At 37.9% G+C, this 23945-nt stretch overlaps 1 protein-coding gene across 3 annotated transcripts in view; it reads right to left on the bottom strand.

The window, feature by feature from the left end:
* The window catches only part of DGKQ (diacylglycerol kinase theta), an 89613-nt gene that overhangs the window by 36815 nt on the left and 28853 nt on the right, over positions 1 to 23945 (bottom strand). For 2 of the 3 annotated variants that reach the window (XM_032206438.1, XM_032206442.1), the window contains exons 3-8: positions 22730 to 22829; positions 18424 to 18509; positions 17570 to 17695; positions 16046 to 16199; positions 12659 to 12727; positions 869 to 969 (exon numbers count right to left, since the gene is read on the bottom strand). In XM_032206438.1, coding sequence (XP_032062329.1) covers positions 869 to 969; positions 12659 to 12727; positions 16046 to 16199; positions 17570 to 17695; positions 18424 to 18509; positions 22730 to 22829 — 636 coding nt within the window. The remainder of the gene's footprint in view (positions 1 to 868; positions 970 to 12658; positions 12728 to 16045; positions 16200 to 17569; positions 17696 to 18423; positions 18510 to 22729; positions 22830 to 23945) is intronic. The other variant, XM_032206439.1, reaches the window with a different exon arrangement.

Raw genomic sequence — 23945 nt, 5'->3', positions numbered from 1 at the left:
TAGTAGTCCTAAATAAAAGTGTTTTCAGCACCGTATTCAATTTTCCTTGGACACCACTGACATACAAAACATTAAAAGCCATTTTCAAAATCCCTGCTGATTTTGAGCACACCAGCAAGGTAACAATCTTAATGAGCTGTGAGTTTAAATCATCAAAATTTTGAGTTAATATATTCTCCAGACTCGTGTGCCAAGCTCTTTATTGATGGAGTCCTCACCATCCTACTGTGCACCTCCCCATACTCCTTCTGGGCTTCATTCTGCACAACATGGGGTCTCTACCCAGTTATTCCCAGCCCAGTAAATCAAAATCTGCACAGAACATGTAGTTTTGGATTGAGTCATGTTTCCATCCAAGATGAAGTGCTGAAACAGCTAGAGAGTGGCCATTATGTAATCAATAATTCATTGCTTTCACAACCAAATGGAGGTAAGTGCGGCATGCTCCAGTCTTCAAAGCTGATTTATTGCAGTGCAGAAGTGGTGGCTATCCAGCATGAACTTCAAACTACTAATGAGGACTTCAAACTACAGAAGAGGAATGAAATATAAGGAGCTGGTTATCCAGTACTCCTCATATCGGTAAAATCACATTTCAGTGTCACACCAGGAAAGTGAATGACTGCTGAACATACCATTTTCTGCTGCACATACTGTGTGCCCCAAAAGCTGCATATATCTAAATAACAACATCTACAAATATTCTAAAATAAGAGCACCACACGAAGTCAAATTGCATTATTTTATACCACTTACAAATTTTGTTGTTGTTCAGTTACATTTGTAGAAATAAGCTTTTGACTATTGCAATATAAAATTATTTGCCCCTTTATGACACTGTAATATTGACCTTCACCAGGTATCTTACCACAACTTCTTCATTTTTTGCAATCCTTGGAATTGAAATCAGTCGAAATTGATTGCGTTTCACTGCATCATTCCCATCAAATATCTTTAATGTTTGTTTACCTGAATGAAAACAATTATTGTATTTCAATAACACACCCCTCAAATCATAAAGCTACCTGATCAGGAAGTGTACAATGGAACTATTAAAAACCTACTTTTAACCCACTGATTTGTTTCTTCATAACAAGCCCCGAGGCTAAACCTTTTTGTTTTGTCATTGTTGATTTAAAACAGGTGCACATTCATGGAGGAATCAAAGAAGAGTATTTTAAGTAATCATAGCTTTATGTGGGGTTTTGTTATGTGACTATAGTGTTTACTTCATCGCTTCTTCATCCTCACCATTCAAGACTGCCTTTATTGCTGAACAGTTCAACAACTAAAACCAAGCCATCACCTTCAGGAACAGCTCACAAAGCACTGCACGTTCTGAGAGCATCTTTCTGAAGAAAGTCTTTAAAATAGCTGGTCCAGGCAACAGGATAAAATTAAGGAACAGTAGAAAAGCTAGAAGAAAGCAACTGCAGCAAATGAAGAATAACACTTTGCTGTTACAGTGTGTAATCTCATAATAAAGCTGTTATAAACAGCTCATAAACAATCCTGCAGTCATCATAAAGTGATAAAATGGGTAGGAGCTGATGACTTGCAGACTTAAAATGCTTGAAGGCTTAACAGAAAACCACAGAGACCAGCTGTAATGTACACACAACCGGTTAATCAGGCAGTCTGTTAATGCTTGTTGTAAGGGAGGTGTGCATCGCATGCTGGAGTCCAGTTTCATCTTTCACTTTCAGTTTGGAAATATTGCGTAGTACAGCTGAAGGTACTGAAAACCTCTTGCTCTCAAATAGTATTGGCATTTAGATTTGAAGAACCATGCTATCAAATTATCCTTTGTCATATAAGGATTAAAAAGGAGCTGGAACTGGAAGAACAAAAAAAAAAAAAACCAACAAAAAAACTTAAAACCACCACACACCTAAGCGATGACTGGAGAAAACTGGCTAGAATCCCAGGCAGAACGAAGCATGTTGTTGGATACCTGCGTGCTGCAGTGACAGCACTCTTAGGAAACACTGCAGAGAATTAACTGCTTTGAAAAGGCACTTCAGTGACACCCTGCTGCCCTTCTGGAGCCACCTGAAACTCAGATACACTGTGTCTAATGCACCTATTCCTGTTTCAGTGTTTATTGTCACTTCCCAAGGAGACGCTTCACAGAATTAAAGCTTCATCCAAAATTATGTTTGAAGACAGCATTTTTTAAACAAGACCCTTACCCTCGAAAATAAAAAAATCCTGTTATCTTCATTCTTGCTGGTTTTACTTCCAATTATTTTGAAATGCAACAGCTAGACTTTAAACTTATCTCTGTTTAGGTTTCTCCATTTATCATGGCCTTTCTTCATTAACAATTCTACTAGGCATGGCACAGTAAATGAGCAAGGATGTTCTCATTAGGCAATATAATGATCTAATTGCACAGCAAAGCAATAACCACTACAGTCTCCCATTGCACTCTGAACTCATCTTAGCCTCTCCTAGGACGAAAGTGACAATGGTGATCAGTGAGTGTTTCAGCAGCAGCCCTTACCCACTAACAGGAGAAGAACGGGTGGGACTGCTCCAGGAGCAATCCTCCACTCTTTGGGGGGATTTGGGCAGTACTTTGGTATAGCACTTTACTCTTTGTTCATGTCATTGCACAACATTTGAGGTCCACCACAAGCTGAGACTGCAGCACAGAGCATGCACAAGCCTGCTGCAAGGGCACACAGACACCCAGCCTCTTTTCCTGGCTCTGGGAGCTTCTGTTCTGCGAAGAGGCTGGCTGCCTCCTCCTTTAATCCACTTAGGGACAGTGGGGCAGGAAAGTGACACACACGTCGATAAACATCACAAGAAATGTATTCAACAAATGCTGCTATGAAGTGGAAAGCATATAATACAAATTGATCTCAGAGCACTACGTTAGCTTTTTTAATCAAAGGATTTTTGTGAGATGCTTATTGCCTGCACCGCATATCGCTAATTGATGCTGAACAAACCGGTTGTGCTGGGAAACAAATAATATTAATTGTCCCCTGTTCCCCTAACTGCAAACACTAATTTATCCTTCTCGAATACATGAAAGATGAATGCTGACGATTATTCCTTCACGTGATAAGATACATACTCTTAATTTCCACACAGAATGAGGGTTAAATTTGATATACAGAAAACACTGAAAGGGGAGGCTATTTGAAAGACTGCACCTGAAACAAATGGGTGACTGAATCATTTCAAGGAACTCTTCTTTGTGTGGTTTCATGTCCAGTTACAAGAAGTATACAATTTCACCTTCTAAGGAAATTTTATGACCTCTCCTGAGATAACTAGGCCTCTCTGAAAAGAGGAATTTGAGGACTGCTTTGCTCTGCTGCAAATGAACTAATCCACCCAATCTCTTTTGCATCTGAATTCTTTCTAACTTAAGAGAATCATTTTGATCATTTGTACTTAACTTAAAAGTCACTGTGACATGGAAACAAGGGAATAAAATGCTAAAAATAACCTGCAAAAAAATTACTGACAGGAAAAACCTGAAATGTACCAATGATGTGAAAACAAGCACTTATCAAACTGTACATGAACAAGAAATATTTTATGTTAAGACCCTAAAAACAGAGCAGGGCTGAAACTGATCCATCCCACCAAGAGCTTCTGGGTTAGGAGCAGTGGGCCAGACAATGTGTGGGTGACATGGTGGTGGTTGTCAAAGTCTGTGGTCACGAAGAAGTAGGAGATGAAGTAGCAACACCTTCAAGCACCTGCAAGAAGCCTCACGTTAGCTGGTGCAGCTCCTCACAGAGGGTAATGATACCTTCCTGAGACAAGCAATGAGCTTATGTGAGGTGATGTTTTGCTAGACCCGATGCTTATAAACCAGGAAGAAATGTTTGGTTATATAAAGGCTGTGGACAGCCTTGGCTACAATGACCATAAGACGGTAGAGTTCAGGATCATGAAAGGAAGGGAAAAAAGCAAAGGGAAGTATCATAATGAAGAACTTCAGGAAAGCAGACTTCGGCTTGCCCTGGAATCTGTTTCTAAATATCCCATGGGATACAGTCCTGGAGAGAAGAGTGGTCCAGGAGGGGTAGCCAGTTTTCAAGGATCACTTACTCTGATTTCAAGCTTTCTGTACCCACAAATAGGAAAAATAAGCAAAGGTGGCAGAAAGCACGCACGGATTAATGAGGAACTCCTGATAAAACTTGGCTGTGAAAAGGAAGCACACAAGAGAGAGATGAAGAATAGTGTTGGAATGAATATAGAGACTGTCCATACAGGGATTTGGTTAGGAAAGCCAAAGCCCATATGGAGATAGGTCTAGTGAAGGACAGTAAGACAAGAAAAAAATCATCAGGAAAAGGATGACTGGAGAAAATGTGGGCCTGCAGAGGATTTGGAACGAGGACCTGGTCATAAGGGCCATGAAGAAGGCTGAGGCATTGACTGCCTTCTTTGTCTTGGTTTTCACTGGTAAGACTGGCCATCAGCCACCCCAAGGCTCCTGAGACCAGTGGGAAAGTCCAGGGCAAGGAAGCCTTAGTGGAGGAGGTTTACGTTAGGGAACACCTAAACAGGCCATGCAGAATGCCGTGGGTCTGATACAATGCTGAGAGCATGAAGTCCAGCTGTAGGCCCGTACAATGGAGCACCCTACCAGTGATATGGGGGATTGATAGCATTTAACCTCTTCACTGACTTTTTTTTAAGCCTCAATATGAGGCACATTTAAGTGTGATCAACTCATACTTCCAAACTATCCTTGACAGTCTATTGCCATCACACTGAGACATTCGCAACTTTTTAATAGTCAAAATCTGATCCTCTCCTTTAAATCCTGCTGGATTACTGTCAGAAGAAGCAAAATTCTTTTAAGAACAGATTTCTGTCAGAGAGATCTCCATGGTGACTGTAGCATGGACAAATTGTAACCAAAAGACATTGTGTCCTGGGTGACCTTCTCTTGGGCTAATATGATTTGAGAAAAGACAGCAAACACATGTTACTGAAGCACAACCAATGTTCCGAGTACGAACTTTCATAACATTATCAAGATCTCTACTGTTTTCTCTAGCAATCCAGAGGATAGACAAACATCTGAGAATAAAAACATTCATCCAAATTTTAGTACTTGTTTTCATTCAAACTGCCTTTGGAGACTGCTTGTTAGACTCTAGCTGTCCTGAAAGAATCCTTAGCAATTTCATCTGAAGATTTTTTATGAGCTTTCCACTTAAGATCAGACAAATGTTTCATAGGGTTGGATTGACTCAAACCATTTTGCTAAGAAGAATGTGGATCTCAAGTACATTCCTTAGCCAAACATACCCTATACTCAATCTTGCTTTCCATAAGGTAATGCAGTTACCTATCACACAAAGCAACTTCAATTTATGAAGTGAAAAGTCATATTCAACTTCTTTTGTCACTGCCATCCTTGTTGGAGTCCCCTGTACTACAACTTGATGAAAGTTGCCTTTCTTGCACCTGAGCTTCTGGGAACAGATAACAGAAAGCTAAACAGCCAGTTATTTGATCACGGCTAGTCACCTGGAAAAACACTTCCTGACTCATTCAAGTGCACATCCACAACATGAAAGTTAAGGTGTGTCTTCTGTCAGTCTGATATGTTGAACTAACCTCTGAAAAGAAGCTCAACTATAATAACTTCTAACATTAAAGCTCCTTCTCTCTCCTGCTCCAATTTTTGAATATTAGAGAATGATCAAGTTATAGAAGTGAGGTCTACCTCTCATATTTTGTAGCACATAAAAAGTATTGGTAATATGCAATGGATGCATACATCAAATTTTGGTATTTTAAGGAGTTATTGCCTGTGTTACAAATACTGATATTTCACTTCAGAATGCCTCTCCCTTTGAACTTTTACCTTTTCCTATTGTGCTAGACTACACAATATTGGGACTTCCCTTTAAAAAAACATTATTATTTTTTTCCTATTCTTATGGGTTAGCCCCAGTAGGCAGCTTAGTACCTCAGAGCCACTCACTATGGAAAGTAGAAAATTATCTCCATCCCAGCCAACGCCAGGACACTAATCACAGGACTCTGAGCAGGAAAAAAAAAAAAAAAAAAAATCTGTCTTCATGATTACACTTTTCAAGGTGAAGACAACTACAAAAAGGTCAACTACAGACATAAGTTACGAAACTACAAAATGACTTAAGAGGCTAATTTCCTGGGAAAAAAAGATAAATAGCATTTCATGATTCATGCACTTCGACCTAAAAAATCCTCATATACGGGACACTGCTTCTGAAAAGGTTTGTGTGTGGCTTGTGGCAGAGAGGATGAAACGAAGTAGACAGAGTTTTTGCTGTTCAAGAAAAATAGAGGCCTACACCAAACATATGTTCGAGTTTAACCTTAAAAGAAATAAATGTTAGCTATGCTGCTTACAGAGAACAATCCTTCCAAAGAGAACTTGTGTTATTCACAGGCTTTCTGCTCTCCTTTTATACTCAGAGCTACTTCAAATTATAAAAGTCTGGACTGGCAGATTTTGCTTACCACAGCCTTCAAGGCAGCAGTAAAACAGGTAGGAGTTGCGTGTTTTCTTTGCTTTTATTAGTCTTTAGAAGACTGTTGTGGAAGTCCCAAATTCTTTCTTCCTCTGGATTCTCCTCTTCCAGGAGAGCCATTTACAGGTTTGTCATTTCCCTGAAGAGGTTTTCATGATCAAGTCAAATATTGCTAGTTCCAAGACAGTTTTGGAGCACAAAACGATGCTGGCAGCCATGCTTGTTTGTTCATGCATCCCTTTTAGGGAGAATTTTAGAATTTCAGCAAGCATCTGCTGTACGTAACAAAACCTATTCTGGTTTTACCCGTTTCCCACTCTAGATTTAGGTCTCCAAATCCATTTAAACCACCTTTTAGAGGAACATGTGACCTGCATAGTTATCTGTAAGCAGTAAGTTCAGCAATGTAACTTTAGAGGAAAAATCCATACATGCTACATATGCTGTCTTTGCTCTTTCCTGAAATGATGTATTCTTGCCTGCAAAATTACAGTGAAGGTTTCCTCCACACTGTTAGCAGATTTGGGACAGGATATAAGCAAGCATTAAGCGAGTAACTCAGGTATACCTAATGAAACAACATTATATCTCACTTCCCCAGAACAGAAGGAAAAGACTCACGGAACACAGGCCCAAAAACCTCTGCAGTAAGCTACCTGAGCAGAGCATTAGCAGAACACGGGGTGTGGACAGACATGCTGTGAAAAACATGTTTGCTGACAATACTGTAGGCCCCTATTCCCTGAGTCAGTTTCCTTTGAAACCTCCTGTAGAGAGGGTTTCCTCTTGACGGGTGCCTCTCACATTTAGTGCTCAGCTTTCTCTCCTCTTTTCTCCTGCGGAGGATGTGCACTCACTGGAGCAGATGGTTCACACCCAGTCAGAGGGTGCTGAAAGCCATCCAGATGGCAGAGAGACTCCCAGGTCAGGAGTATGCCCTTCATCTTCACATTGCCAGGTTGCATCCCTGGGCTACAACACATGTGCTGCCAGAAAGTACCCTGAGCCCTTGATACGCCTACTGAAATGCGTTTGCACACATTTCCAGTGGGCTGCTATGGAGAAACTATACCCAAGCATCAAGACTAGCAAAATATTAAAGCAGAGAGAATGCAAAATCACAGGAAAAAACTCTCAAAAAAACATAAATCTCCATGTCATTTTTAGATATCTATAGTTACATTATTAATCTGCTAAGCCTTGTCTTATTCTCTGAAGACATGGAATAAATTAACACTGGCTAATAATATTAGCTAATATGTCTCCTCCATACCCTTCTGGCAACAATGCCAGAAAACCTCAGAGAGATGTTTCAATCATCCCTCTTAAAGATATTTGCCAGAAAACATTTTTACATTGTAAAATTACATTTACAGTAAGTGGATTAAGAAAAGGTGCTTGACTTCCCTAAAAAATGCATCTAGAGTAGGACATGTTTTGACAACCTATTAGCATGAGACATCAAGGGCGAGAGGAAAAGGGATGCATTGAGCAAGAGAGAGACAAGATGATTGAGAGGGAACTGAACCAAACCAAACAGGCAGTAACACTAGGGAGTAAATGTTACTGGAGAGGGAAGGGAAGTGGGAGATGGGATATCAGTGATGGACAATTTAGAAAAAGAAAATACAACACATAATTCATTAATAAGTGAGAACAGTAGTAGCCTCTAACAAGTGTCAGAAAAGGCAGACAAAGAAGGTTGAGCAGGAGGCTATGCACTGCAGGGGGAAACTGAAACGATACAAATGTAGCATATGATTTTTCAGAACACTTATTTTTCTTTTCCAGGTAGTTACAAGCACTTCAGCCAAGATAGGGAAACACACAACCTTTTCTACCATTCAAGACTCTAGTTCAAAATATCTTTAAATGCAGGCTAATTAAGCTATCTTGGGGAAAAAAGATTTTATCATGACGTCAGCATGACTGCAATTTAGCTAAATGAATACCTCCTGAAGTACCACTGAACATAATCTTCAGGAAAGAAGTGTAGGACATTTAGAGACAACAGCCATCAAGCACTACCTGTGATGGAAAAGCTTTCAAGTAAATAAAAGCTCCCTGGGCCTCACTACACAGTAGCCAAGTGTCCTCATCCTTTATTGATTACTGGCAAGCAATTAGGGTAGAACCTGATGTCTGTTCACGTTCCCAGATCCCTGAATATCGGCACTCAAATAAGAGCCTGCAATGACTCATTTTTATTTTATTTCAGGAGTTACTGAGATAGCTCCTCAGGGATTCATTTGTTGCATGTATACAACAAATCAAGGTTTTTGTTTTTATTTATCCACTCTGTCTTCACATTGCTATGAAATTAGAGGAGTGATTTTTACTTGATGACCCTTGTGGGTCCCTTCCAACCTGGGATATGCTGTGATTCTGTGATTTTTACATTTGCTCTTTTGACTTCTCAGGCCTGACAGAACACATTTGTGGTTGCCTCTTAGCTGAGACCAATGAATTCTGTTTCCAGGAAACCAAGAGTGATCTGTGGTGGTCGAAAGCAAATTCAACATCCCACCTCAGAAAGGACAGACAATGCACACTTTTGAAATTCACCTCTTAGAAGCACTTTTAATCCCTTCTCTTATCCCTGTTTTATCAGTTATACGTTCACAGAATGACCAACACAATTACTTTAGTTTGAAAATGGACTTTGGGCTGAACTCTTTCCCCAGGCAATACAACTAACTACGCTAATAAGAGCATCCACATAATGTTTATCTTACTACTCCTGTAACATTCAGTTCTCCTCAAGTTAATTGCTCACTGTGTAGACAAGCTCTTGGAAGCTGGCTCATGCTCCCAGGCACAAGGATTTACAGTCCTTTTTCAAACCTGCTCACACGTTTTTTTCAGCAAATCTCTACATCTGTTAAACCTATCACCTCAAAGTGTAGGTTTGTTTTTATGGTCCTTTTATGCTTTTGGCTTTGGTATCTCAGTAGGCTATGTTTCACGCCCAACTTAATGTATTTAAGTCCTGAAACCTAGTATTTATGTCTTCTAACTTTTCACTCAACAATCCTATTACAAGAGCTAAGAAACAAAGGGGAATGCAGGCCACCAACTCACAATTTTCTTCTAGTATTAATCTAAAGACTTTGCACCCTTTTTTACTGTTTTCTTGCCTAAGGAAAAAGCATGCCTTTACAGGCCAATACTGTTCAATATGTTTAGACTTATTTCCAAAGTTTCTGAAAAGCAGGTATCTGTAAAATGTGGAGAGCTGGAATTAAGAAAAACTACAGCACTGCAGAACCCAATTCAGTTCAGACACTCCTGAAGGAGAGCACGGTAACATCCCTAAAGCTATGGCAAATACAGAGTCAACACACAGAGGCTAATGAATGGCTAACTCCTGATCCACATTACACAACTACTATCATGTATTTTCTAGGAACAGGTGGAAGGTGCCCGGCACACAACTCCCACACCTCTGTGATGTTTAACTCGATAGTTTATGACTCCTGACACACAGAGGAGCACAGAAGCACAACGGCAGGCGGGGGAGCCCCAATAACTTTGTCAGAGAAGCCCTGTATTGCCCTGATACAAGGGATGTCAGTCCCACAGGCCAGGAGTGACACCTACCAGGTCAATCTGCAGGGGAAGCAATGTGGGTATCACCTCACTGACCAAGGGGGTCACTGCTTAGGGGTGTGGAGATCTTTATGGGATGCATGGGAATAGCACTCTGGGATTGTACAAGAGCTGTTATGGAGTATTTAGGGGAATATTAAGAACCAAAGGTGGCATGGGGAGGAATAGGTATGTGAAAATAGAGAGATAAGGACATAAAAGGGGCTGGTCATACATGGAGGTTGCAGGTTGGTGCACTTCACACCCTGCACCGGATCAGCACATACTGTCCTGTCTTCTCATTAAAGGCTGTTTCTAACTTTTGCTGGGTGTGTTATGCTCTTCTGCATGTGTACATATGTGCCTCTGAAAATAGCAACTGGAGTGGGACTGCAGGTCACTGTGACCCACACGTCCACAGTGCCAAAAACTGGACTGACAGTGGGTGTACAAGCACCAGCAAACCCCTAGCTGGACTGACGTGCCTGCACGGTGAGTGGCCTGGGAGCCATGTGCGTGTGTTTTTCTGTGGATGAGGCACCTGGAGATGATGACTACTGGAGGGACTAGGACAACCAGGCTGACTGCTAGAGAAACTACAGGAGAGTCTGAGGGTGCAATGAGACTTGGAGTTTGTGTGTGTGTATGCGTGCATATATGCATGTACACAGATACCTAAACACATACACACACGTTTATGTGTATACCCATATGCATGTAATATATGTATTCCCACATACACATGCATGAGTACACTCACACAAATATATATATCCCCACTAACAGATCTTCACCTTGCTCAGCCAGAGAGAAAAACAGGCTGAGCACCGAGTGTGCCTGATGTTGATCTGAGTGTCCATACGTATCTGTACATATGTAGTTGTTTCAAACGCATGTGTACACGTGGGTGTCTGCACATGCAGGTGCATGCTTGCTTATGTATAGCTTGTGGCTAGACCTGGGAACATGGAGCCACAGCAGCCTTACCTCTGCTGGGTACCAGATTTGGAGACCTCTAACACAACTAAACGAAAGCTTTCAAACATTTCTTTTTTTTTTTTTTTTCCTGAATGCTTTATTTTTAAAGAGTTAGAATCATTCCCTACCTAATGAGCTTTCTAATCATAGCAAAGACACTAGACTACACACTGACATCTGGTTTGTGAAAACGTATTAAGAGGAAGCAATTTCTTCTCTATTTAAAACATGAATAATGATTCCTTACATTTGCCTTGAAAATGTACCATCTATTGCTGCTTTCTCCAGTCCACAGAGGGATGTTGTACATGAAAAAAAGGACATGTTCAAGATTATATTGGGTTCCCAGTTTTCACATTTTTTTCCTTCTTTTGGGAAGGTTGTCTAAAGCTGAATTGTCCTGTACTAGTAGTTTTGAACAAACCAGCTGGAACGTCTGGATACTTAGTTTGTTCCCATTGACAGCCATGAGTAAGAGAAATAACCTTAGATGGCAAAGAACAACAGTCTTGACATTCAACCACTTATGTCATTTAAAACACAAGAGAATGCTGAAGGCTCATAGATAAAATGCAGTTAATCAGAGTTTGGTCCCATAATAAGGGAGTGTGGTTGTTCATCATAACTTCTTTATTAGTCATCAAGAGATTCCAGCTTCAAATTTTTAAAAGTGAAATAAGAGCACACTTGAGATCACTTCCATAACTCAGTTAACTGACTTAGACTTTTTTTTTTTTTTTAATCCAAGCAACATTTTCAGAATTAGCTCATTGATTTTATAAGAACTTTAAACTAAAAAAAAATAAATCATGGCTTGATTTGGAATTTCTGTTTTTACAGCAATCCATGCAGACACTTTAGGTAGCAAGTACTATGTTTTTCTAGTTACTAATAAGAATATAGCGAGTGGAATGCCCCCAAGTTGTAGTCAGCTTCATCTTCTGAAAAATAAGAGTTTGGCTAATACCACTCCTGGAAAGATCCACAAGTACGAGACTTCAACTGCATAAGTTGCTGCCAGCCTGCATCAATCCTGACACAAAGGAATGCATTCATTTCTACTATGGCTGATGAAAACTAAAAATTCACCTGGTATCTTCAGCATGATTTGGATCCAGCTATCTTAAAGGAAAAAGGCTCTGAAATGATTTGCTGTCTGCCCTTTAAATTGGTTGCTATGTATGGATTTTTAAGATCATTCTTTCTTTCTTCAATTACCACGTTGAGAGAAATGGCTAGTTGAGATTTATGCAGCATGCTCTTTTCCAATGTAACTTAGCGCTAAAGTACTGACTAGCAGAAAGGAAGTTTGGAAAATCTTACTTTTCCAATTGATTTGACCAGGTAATGAACAGATTGTCATTCATGGCAATTTACCAGTAGAAAATAGAGATGCGATGATAAGACCCTGGATATTTGCTAAACCCAAATTTTGGACTCCAAACTAATATCTAGCATTAGAAGAAGGGCAATTTTTTATTACTTTTTTTATATCTCTATATATAAGGTAAAGCTAACTAAGATTATATGAGTAAAGACTGGAATGGGAATATTCACCACTTAATACTTACTAAAATTCTACTTACTTGAATCTGTTGAAATTTGGACATCTTTTGCTGACACCTGTGTTGACCCATCAACATCATCATCTTCATCTGTGGAAAAAAATGATTTTAGGGAAAGATTCTCTTTTATCTAACCTTTAAAAAAAAGTAGTTGCTGTGTAAGAATGGTTTCCATGGAAGAGTAATACAAAAAAATTCTAGTCAGACAAAAGAAGCACATTTTCTTCTAGCTATTTTAGAATAAAAATCTGTACTATAAAATTGTTAAAAAAAAACAACACTGCATTGTCACATAACTATGGTGAAGGCATACATGAAAAGCTTCCGCTATCAACTTTAATATCACGACCCAGTGCATTTAATCTCTTTCTCAAGTTGTGACGTCTGCCTATTACCAAATTATACACGGTTTCCATGAATAAATTTCAAATCTATTGCTACTGCAGTAGCAGCTTTCCAGTAAAAAGTATGGGTATTACGCACATAATTTCTATAAATGAAAAACAGATTTGCAGACAAATGAAGAGAAACAAATAACTACGCTCCAGAAGTGACCTCTGAAGGCAGCTCATATCTCTCACTAAAAGCTATAAATTAACGTCAGCTGATAACAGAGCATGTACAATCACATATAAAACTCAGAAAAGATGAAAAAAAGGTACTAACATTTAAATTTGCTTCTCTGAAGACAACATCCTGACAGCATTATCATTCCCAAGATCAGATGCATAAAGGAAGACCAGAGCAAATCCAAAATATGAGATATTTTTATTCTCTAAGGTCAGCAGTGTGCCACAAAAGCCAACCCAATGTATGGATGATATGATATTCATACTCCCACCCATTGAAATTGTCAGTCAGTTTTGACTGGGATGCAGACAGAGCTCCCAGAAGCCATAAGCCAGGCTACAACTTTATAAAAACTATGTCTTGCATGTGGGGGACAAGGCACACAAAACCGAGAAACAAAGAAAGAAGAAAAAAATTAAAGCCCTAAGATCTTCAGATCAAAAAATGTATTAGGGAAGTTAGAACCCTAATGGAGAAAAACCTTCCAAGAAGCAAAGAGGAGTAGTTAATAGGAGTCCTAAACTGGAGACCAGGTTTCTTACCAAACATTTATGTAATGCTTCAATAGACTGCAAAAAACATCAATAATAATGCTTTTGTGTTATATTTTTCAAACATACATATATATATATATATAAATATATATAAATCACCTCAGTAAAAATCAAATTGAAAAACAATGTAAATACAAAAATAAGAAATAAAATAATTCATTGTTACTTCCAATATTTCCCTTTTTCTAAGCTTAGATGAAAAGGAACTGACCTCTTTCTTTTATGATTCTTTCTCACTCAGTCTGGATACCAGGGAAAGTACCACAAACAGCATCGTGAGACTGTGCATGTGAAGTTCTAAGAGTCCCCTTGAAATATGTTAAGACAAGAGCTCTGCAGGACAGGCATGCAATGGCATGTTTGAAACTTAAATTTCAAATGGAAGTTCACATTGTATTACATGCCCTTTCTCCTCCTGTCCCAGCACATGATACCATTATGATGTTACGCTCTTTCCTCCTTCAAAAAGCCCTCATCTCGTACGAGTTGCTTGTGTGTGTGCTTCCCCCTACTCTCAAAGAAGAGGCAGTTCCTGTAGTCAAACAGAGAATATTCTGATTTACATTTGCACTCTGGGGGGACCCATCATATCAGATCCTGCCTGATAGTCCCCACACTGAAAAGTAGTGGAAAGGAACCCTCACAGATGCATTCAGGTGAGCAAAGACCACAGTTTCTCTCTCACCATTTGATTCAGCATTGGGCTTGAGATGACTAGGTCTCTGAGGGCATACCAACAACTGACCAAGCCATCCACATAGCATTATTTCAGAAGAGCACAGGAGTATCTCCCCTACCCCTTTAGTCTGTCCCGGACCAGATTAGATCAGCTAATGACTGATCTTCATTGCATTCTTTCATTTCAAAGTACAAGGCATACATTTTTATTAAAGGAATGCAAAAAAAATTACTCCACAAAATGTGAATGTGTGTAAAACAAACTGGTACAGTTAGCATGTACCATATGTCCTGACATTGAAATCTTTCTTTTCAATCATTTGAAAAATGAAGGAAGAGACTAGAAGGCGCAGCTATAACCTTGGATTCTTTCACTCATGGTGGTCTGTATTCATTCTAGAGGTAACTTAAAGAAAAAAAAAGTCCAAGTCCAACAAACTAAAAGAGCATGCAGCTGTTTAAAAGATAAACTTGGTTAACATCACAGATACACCAAAAGGGACTGTTAAAAAGGTTTGTGATTAACTTTTGTTAATAATAACACATCTTTACCTTCATTAAAGCTTTTGGGAAACTTGTTGAATACCTAACAATAAGCCTGAATCAAGATTCATAAGGAATCTCCCAGCAAATCCAAGTTCATCTGTATTGCATATTTCTGCTATTTCTTACGCTGGAAGCATAAAAGACTGCATCACCTTCAAGTATGTACTATACCTCACTTTTCCCTGAGGAACAATTTATTAGAAAGAAAAATAACTTACTGAAAAAAAAACCCACAGGCCAATGAACAAGCTCGCAACATAAAGATTTCCTCCAGCCCTGCAGGCCTTTATAGTTCTGTACACCTAGCTTATGTAGGCTTAGGGCCATGCAGTTTATGTTGTAGCAGGACTGCTGCCATAGATTCTGCATATGCAAACACATGGCTCCTAGCAAACAACTGCCTCTGTGTGCACCAAAAGTTCAAAGCAGAAAGTTTAAGAACAACCTGTCAGGTTGAGAAAAGAACAGTTGCAAACATTTGGCTTTCAAGACCAATATTTTACCTACCTCATATTTACTTTGGTATTATTGTTAAGTACCAAAAGAAAAGCTTTACAAGAACGTAATTTAAGTATCAAACAAAAAATACTTTGGTAGTTCAAAAGAATTCTCTTTATCCTAAAGAGCTATTAAACAAACATACACTCTAGATGGCAGCAGAACATTATCCTGCTAAATATATGATTTCCTTTCAGCACAGAAATCTTACAAGGGCAGAACCCTCTCACCAAGTCAAAGAGGTAATTGAAAATATTTGCATATATCCAAGCCATATAAAAAACGTGTATTAGCAAGTGCTCGTCACAACAACAACAACACTAATCTACCACAAAAGTTTTTGCATTTTAGGTTTTTACTTTCTGCATGCTTATTATTGAAAGAACACTCTTCCAGTTGCTCAGTCTGCACTTAGAACCTGTATCCTGTGCCCTGATTTAGCAAAAAGTTATAGTATTGTCACAAAAGGCAGTGAAAATTAGCAATCATACACTCCAGTAAATTATAACACTGAATTAAACACACTCATCAATTAGTTGCATTCAATTTTGAAAGCTTTTACCTGATTCTGCTTGCAAATTTTCTGATATTCGAAAACAATGCAGTTTGCTGAAGTTGCGAGAAAATAATTGCACGCAGCTTGGAGGAAGAATCATATTCCTTAATCTTCCAAAAGTACATTCTGGTGTGACAATTATGTAGCAAGCAGCATGAGCCTATAAATAGAAGCATCAATTAAGCACTTTGTGAAACACAGAGAAAGCAACTGTGTTTATAACAAAACATGTACTGGAACTGCAAAAGACAGGCTAGGACGTACAGACCTTTCGTAAATCACTTTCATGAAATCAGTGATACATTTTTTCATTCTAGATTTTAATCTGCTCCATTAATTTTTAAAACAAACAATAATGGGAAGTCTTAACACATGAAGAAACTTCAAGTATTATAAATCGTCTGAATTAAATACTAAAGATTTTGAGCAGATATCTGGAGAAGATTAACATTTTGATCTCAAGCCCTGGATCTTCTGATCTATATGAATATTTATTGGGGTAGATGGGAAATGTAGGCAGGTTAAACTGACAAACTTTTAAATAGAAAAAAAAAATTTAGAACTTCTTACACTTGCTTGCAAGCCCCTGCTTGCAGATTCTGAGATAAGATGTTTGGAGTTTTATTTCAAGACTTGCCTGGTTTGTTTCTGCCTCTGTATTTGTCCTAGATCTATCTTCACTGAATATGCATGCCTTTATAACTGTGACCATGTAGCATGTTATAGTTGTTAGGCTGTTTTCAAAGACAGCTCCTGCTACCTCAGGAATTATGAATCAGATTACAAATACAAAAAACACAATTTTTACGATATAAAAAAATTAAATGATTCAAATCATATCTGAAATACACAAGACTTTCATTTTAAACAATTATTACATAGTATGCCTCATCTAGAATTACGTGGCAAATTAATTATTTAATTTACCAGACAAACGTCTCTGCTTGCACCCCATCTGGCACTACTTTGGTCTGTAACTATATTTCAGCAAGAGGTAGTATTCAGTGGATGGACCAATTCTTATCTATGCAGAAGACTGGCTTTCATCAGGATTACTGAAAGTTACCATCATGTTGCACAAGTCATGGGAAAGACAGAAACCAATACTCACTACTAACACAAAATTACAGGTTGAGCGTATTCTACACCGAAAGAGGAATATGCATGTTAGAATGTCAAAGGTGAGCCTTTGACTTTTCAGAATTCATGTGATTTAAAAGAACTTTGGATTTTGCACAGCAAAATTAACTGCAAGCTTATAAGCTGCAATATTTAAGGATTAGTCTCTATTAAATTTAAATTCCATTGATTTCACATAAAGTTTAACTGAGATTTTGCAAATTGCTTATTCTGGTGATTAACGGGGAAAAAAAGAATTCACACATTTCCTATCTAATTAATGAATGAATATATACACTGACAAATAATTGTGTATATATATAGATATATACACACACACACACATATATTTCTTATGTATATATATATATATATATGGTTCCCACAAATACACCCAACAGCACAACATACCAGAATGCCACACCATTCACATCTCATGCCAGACAGCACCTCAGAAGAGCCACAGGTTTTTTTGCAAACTTCGCAACGAGCACCTGAAGGAAGGTTTCCCTCCCTCCAGTGGTGATGGTAAGTATCCTGGTAGAACACATCACAACTTAGCATTACACCAGACAACAGGTACAGAAGTATCTTCAACCTAACTTTAAAATGAGCAATTCAAACAGCTCTGAGAAAACGGCAACACAGACCAGGCCATTAAATATTTTCTTAATAAAAATAAAACCCTGAAAAATCCTACATCTCACAAGAAGACCTTACCAAATGGCCCAAAAATTTAGTACATAATGCATCATCTTTGGAGTCCACCAAAACCAATTATTCTTAAAAAAAATCCTGAAAGATCAATATTACACATATACTTTACACTGAGAACCTGGGAAGTCTTGCCTCAGACAGACTGTAGGAAGCCTAAGGGATGTGACAGTGTTTACCAGGGATGCACGGCATCCAACAGCTCAAAAAAAAATAATCCATATCAGCTTCTGCAATGCAAGTGTTTAGAAAGATGATGGATTTTGTTTTTTTCTTTTTTAATTAGTATGTTGTAAACGTTGCACAGACTTCTCAGCAAGACTTCTATAAACCTCAAAAATAGAGATGTTTATCAGAATTTATGTTCATCTCACTATCTGCAGTACATTCTAAAGCCACAAAAATGTCTTTCCACAAAGCAGCAGCAAAAGTGCTTTGATAATTGTCAGCACGTGGAAAAAAAAAAAAAAAAAGGTCAGAAAAAGGTCTTCTCCCCTGCCTCTAGCCTACAAGGTGTGACCACTTTCTGCTGCAGATGTGCTCACACTTACCTGGTCCTGGTGCCCATCCTGGTGACACTGCCGGCAGTCACTACAAGCAAACAGGATACAATCTGTGTGGACGTGTAGCTCACAAACTAAAAGATGAAAACAAGAAAACTTCTTTAAGTCAAAATCCATTGGTTTCTGCTGCTCTTCCCTCTCTCCCTTCCTCCAGGACTTCTTCCATTACCTTTCTGCATGGCATTTTCTTCCCTTCATGCTCTTTTTTGTTCAGCAAAGACAGACAATAAAAGAAGTTTATCAGCACAACCTTGTGTGTAGCTCAATTTCCTTTGTGTTAAACTAATGCAGCAAATTCAAGGAACACCTGAGCTAATTTTGCTCATAGCTACCTGCTGTATTTCCTCCAGTACAGTAAGCTGAAACTGTAACAACTGTTTAGCTTATTACAGCTTTGTCTCAACTACTTCATGGGAACAGCTGCCTACTCTAACATTATCACTTCTGAAGTCTACTTTGATTTAATCAAAACCAAAAAACTGAATGGTAGAAGTATTAACAGAGGAAAGTTTTCCTTCTGTATCCAAACATCAAGCCTTGAGCGCAAGATAATGTTCTTCATGAACTCAGACTTGTCTGAGCTATTGTTGCACACTGTAAATTACCATATCATTGTCAGGAAAAGGAAAACAATAGTTTGTTTTTTTTTCAGAGCATTCTCCCAAGTAAGCTTCACACTGTCTACCTGTGAGATACTTTACCTGGAAGAAGTTTCAGTGGAGACTGTTGAGCATTTTGTGTTATTTATTTATTGATTTTGGATAAAGTACCTTCATTTCTTAAAAACTGACTTGAAATATCAGATATCAAGAAAAATATAACTAAAAGATCTCAACACTCAGCTTTATTATTGAAATAGTTCAGAAAGTTCTCTAAGAAACTCAAACAGATGTATGAAAAAATACATTAAAGTAAGAGGCAGGAGTCAGATTCTCCAACTATTTTTTTTTTTCTCCTGTTCTGCTCAAACGGGTTATTGCTCCAAGGATGTCACAATAATCTGAAGACTTTAACCTGAAGATGGGAAGGTGCTAATCATGAATGCTATCCATGCTACCTGAAAGCATTCTGAAAACAGTATAAAATCATCTAGAGCATAACAACTCGTTTTGAAATCGCTCTCCAAGATCTAGAAAAAAGTGACCACACGAACACTGTTTTAACTCTAATTATGCAGAAAAACACGATCTACCACCACATCAAAGCACAGACTGTCCTAAGGGTTTGCTATCTCAACCACAGATGTTCATGTACAGTTTCTCATACAGTGGATCTTTACCAAGCTCAAGAATCTTACATGCAGCTGTGGCAAGGTCTGTCCTCAGCTCATACTTCTCCTCAAACCATACTCATAGAAGAAACAGGAATATTTTACAGTTTTGTAGATTCAGCTACTAGGCAAGCTAGATGCTTTGAGTCATACCGTCAATAATAGTGAAAGTTTCTGTAGACCAAATTATAGTTTCAAGAAATTACCAAAAATATTGCTTGTTTTTTTTTTTTTTTTAATCACTGTCTGCTAACACAAACACACACTGCCCTTTAACATACTGTGTAAGAATACAAAAGGTTTTTCTCTCCCTCCCACCCCGAGCTTTTCTTTCCCTTACCCTCCTGCTGCTACTAACAGGTACCCCAATTCATAATTAGAACGAAAATGTGTGCGTGTGAAGAGCAGGAGTGTCACAGGAGTTAAACCCTTAAGATAGCTATCCCACTCGCTGGAAAGATAAAGTTGTCAGAACGTAAAGATCAATTCAAATCAGAGTGTCTCCAAAAAAAATTAAAAATCTACGCAGTTCTTTAACTCATAAAAGAATGAAGGTTTTCTGTTCGAGTTAATAAGGAATGTGTTGTGAATTCCTTTCTATTTGCCAAAAAACTTGATTTATTTCAGATATATAACTTGGCAGCACAGCCTTTAAAATGTTAAATGCACTCCTCAAAAAATGAAAATCTATCCATTACGTAAAAGTTCACAAATAATTTTCTGCTCCTGGTTGATGCTTAAAAAGAAAGTTTTAAAAAGGATCTAGCACTAAAAAATGCTTGGGTTAGTCCATTTTTTCCCTCTTTTTTCCCCCCCCCCCGCCCCTCCAGTCCTTCTTGGAAAGAAAAGAAAGAGGAACATTCAACATCCTGAGTTGAGGTTCAACTGTTACTCGTGAATTCTACAGCAAAAACTGCAATCCAAAGCAACTAATAATCATCAGCAGAGTTTGGATTACAAGTATTACATTTCTTGCCATTCAAGCATATGTATTTATATCACGAGGTGTTACAATGCATGTATGCTCATTTCTGAGAACAGATGCCCCACAAGCATCCACAGTGTGTAGCACTTACCTAAAAACTTTTCTTTCAACTAATATTTTATTGTAAGATATGGAGACCAAACCAAGTTATATAAATTATTTTAAAAGTACATCTAATTATGTCAATCACTTGCTTAGAACAGGTAATTTCATCTTAGCTCTGCTTTCCATCTTAGTTATAGCAAATATTTCAAGAAAAGTTCTTTAATCTCAATGTCAGAACACCAACACACAATATTTTACATTAAGCATAATTGTTAGAAGTATGCAAAAGGACAAGTCTAATGCCTACCTTTGAATTTAAAACTTTACAGCTTAAACCAGCTGATTTCTAAAACAAATTCTACAAATATTTTAGAAAAGCAGAGGAAGGCTCTCTTACATTTCATTAACCTCAACTGTGCTTTATAAACTACATTTTTTAAAAGTATCAAAGAAACAAGCTTAGAGTTATTAGTATTCAGAACACAGAATAGTAAAGTCACACCACACAAAACAAAAAATCCATTTAATCCATATTAGGAACACAACTCAGAACCTTCAATGAACCAGGAAAAGCATCTGGGCATTTCTGTTACCTAACTATTACACGTGACTTCATGTGTTTCTTGTTTAAAAACATTTCTTGTTTAGAAATGTCTGAAAAAATAAATATCCACTTGCAATGGGTACAAAGCTGATAAAATATAACAATTAAGATAGTAAGAACAAAAAGTCAAAATTTAGAAAGCTTTAACTAAAATAGACCACTAAACCATGGCCATTTTCAAGAATTAAGAAGACATAGCTAGTGAAAATTTTCTCTCTCTTTTTTTTTTTTTTAATGTTTACTTCATGCCACACTGAGTTCTGAACCTTATTAAGACAAGTCACTGGAAAAAACTCTGTGATATCTGTATGTCTTTGACCATCCCACTGAAGCAGCCAATTCACATGGTAATTGTATTAAATGACAGATTCCAATCAGTTGGTGAGATAAATTTTAGATTCATTATGCAACTCACCAGAAAAAAAGCGGAAGCAAAAACACTGCACCGTTTTAAGTCCAAATACTCTGATGAGAGAAACATTTACCCTACACACACACCTAAGCAACCACATCAAATGAGACATTATCTTTAGCATAACTGCAATTCTGAAAGCAGTTCTGAATTGGTTCTTCTCTTATTAGACTCCTTTGCCTCCTTCACTTTTTTTTTGTTTTGTTTTTAAACAGCTCGCTGGCAACATTTATTTAAAATACTAAATTCCACTGAACCTTACAACAACAACAAACCAAGTGCTACTAGAAATTTAGGACAAGAGAGTCAAGGGAGAATTAAGGAGCTGCCTCACAACAAAATCAGTGAAGTATTTGTGCCAACATATATTTCAAATTAATGGAACCTGAAATAGTGTTTGGGTGATTTATTTAATCATTGTTGTTTTTCTTTCTTTCTTTCATTTTTTTTCCCAGAGAATGTATGTTAGAACACTCTAAACAGTACTATTTTGACAAATAATGTTTTCAAGTATCTTTCCACCTAATGCACCTCCATCCCCGTTACAAGCAACAGACGTCTGAGTCTAGTGACACAGAGAGAAGTTATATTCAAGTTGTATTCCTATTCTTTTGTAGAGATGGGAAGGTTTTAGGTACATGAATACCTGGCATCTCCCATAACAACAGCTTCCACTGGAAACAGAAAAAAAAATAATACTTCAACAGAGTGAGTCTTTGTCGGAACGGCTTCTCATTCTTTACACATCTCAGGCATGGGCTCATAGCACACCATGAACACGACAGACCTGTGGTGCCTTAACTTGAGGTACACATTTCCACTGTCAGTGAGTGGATAACACAACACGGAAATCTTTCAGACACAGTAAAGGCATTATTGGCACGTATGTACCTACACACCCAAGATACGCACCGTAAGAAAAGCATATGCTACTGGATAACATACAGATGGCTACGCAAGTAGGGCTTTTTAAGTTACCTTCACATCGAAAAGCAGGTGACTCTAGTGACTTTCTGCACACAGTGCAAAACTTTCTTTTGTAATGTCCTGGAGGCCCAAAACAGTGTGCAACTGGAACCTGCCAAAGAAGAACATGTGAAACATTATCAGCTGCAGCTTTCCAAATGGCAGTTACAGCTCATAGAAACTGCTTTACCATGCAGGATAGGATAGCATATACGATGTGAACTCGAGTAAGCCTTAGAACAAATATTTTAAATACCTAATTTTTTTTATAGATATACACATATACATTATATATATATATTTTTAAGTGCTAGTCAGCTTCCCGATGATTCACAGTACCGTGAATGCAAAGGTTTCCTTTGGGTTCATTGCCATGCAATGTATCTGGAACCTCTGCTCCTCTCTCAAGTGTTCTTAAATGAATCAAGGACCATTAAACAGTAACAGCTATATATTATATATACACCCTCACACAACATGCCCTAAAGACACATTCAAGACAGTTTCTAAAAGTGTGATGCTGCCACAGTCCAGTATCCTCCACAAGTTTTTCACCTATTCTCCAAATATAACTCTGCCAACTGGCTGGATGGTAAAGAGATTAATCTCCAAACTACATCTGTACTGCTGTTCCTGGTGACTCTATGTTGAAAAGATGTGTTTCAATATTCCCTTGGTAAGAGCTGTACCAACAGTTTTGGCAAGTTTATTTCTTGTATGATCTTTCCTTATCCTAAAAGGATAGGTGTTTTCTTGATTAATATCAAAGATACATTAATATCTTGATTATTAAATGGTAACATTTTAAGGTGGAGGCAAAAGGGAACAATGGAGGAAAGAAGAAAAATTAAGAAGAAATACATTTGAGCTTTATACTTCTTCTAGAGACCACTCTTCCTAAAAGATGCACAGCTCTGTCAAGACTGACATCCACGTTAGAAGGAAGAAGCGTAACTGCATCTTTAAAATGCCAGAACCCAAATAACTTCCATAAAATTATGCTGTGATTAAGGCTAATAACTTTTTTAATCTTTCAAATTTCACATTTTGTATCTCACAAGCCCTTTGGACAAACATATCAGATTTATCTTCTGTTTCTTGCACCACAAAAAAAAATCAACCAACCAAGCAACCAAAAACTTGTGAAGGCTAAAACATGGTTTATTTAAGCATGAAATTAAATTAATCATTCCCAGAAAAAGATTAGGAAATAGAGACATAAGGTACA

Source organism: Aythya fuligula, chromosome Z (genome assembly GCF_009819795.1).
Source record: "Aythya fuligula isolate bAytFul2 chromosome Z, bAytFul2.pri, whole genome shotgun sequence".
Classification (NCBI taxonomy): Eukaryota; Metazoa; Chordata; class Aves; order Anseriformes; family Anatidae; genus Aythya; species Aythya fuligula.
Note: the sequence above shows the minus strand (reverse complement) of the source record. Positions and strands in the feature narration are given on the sequence as shown.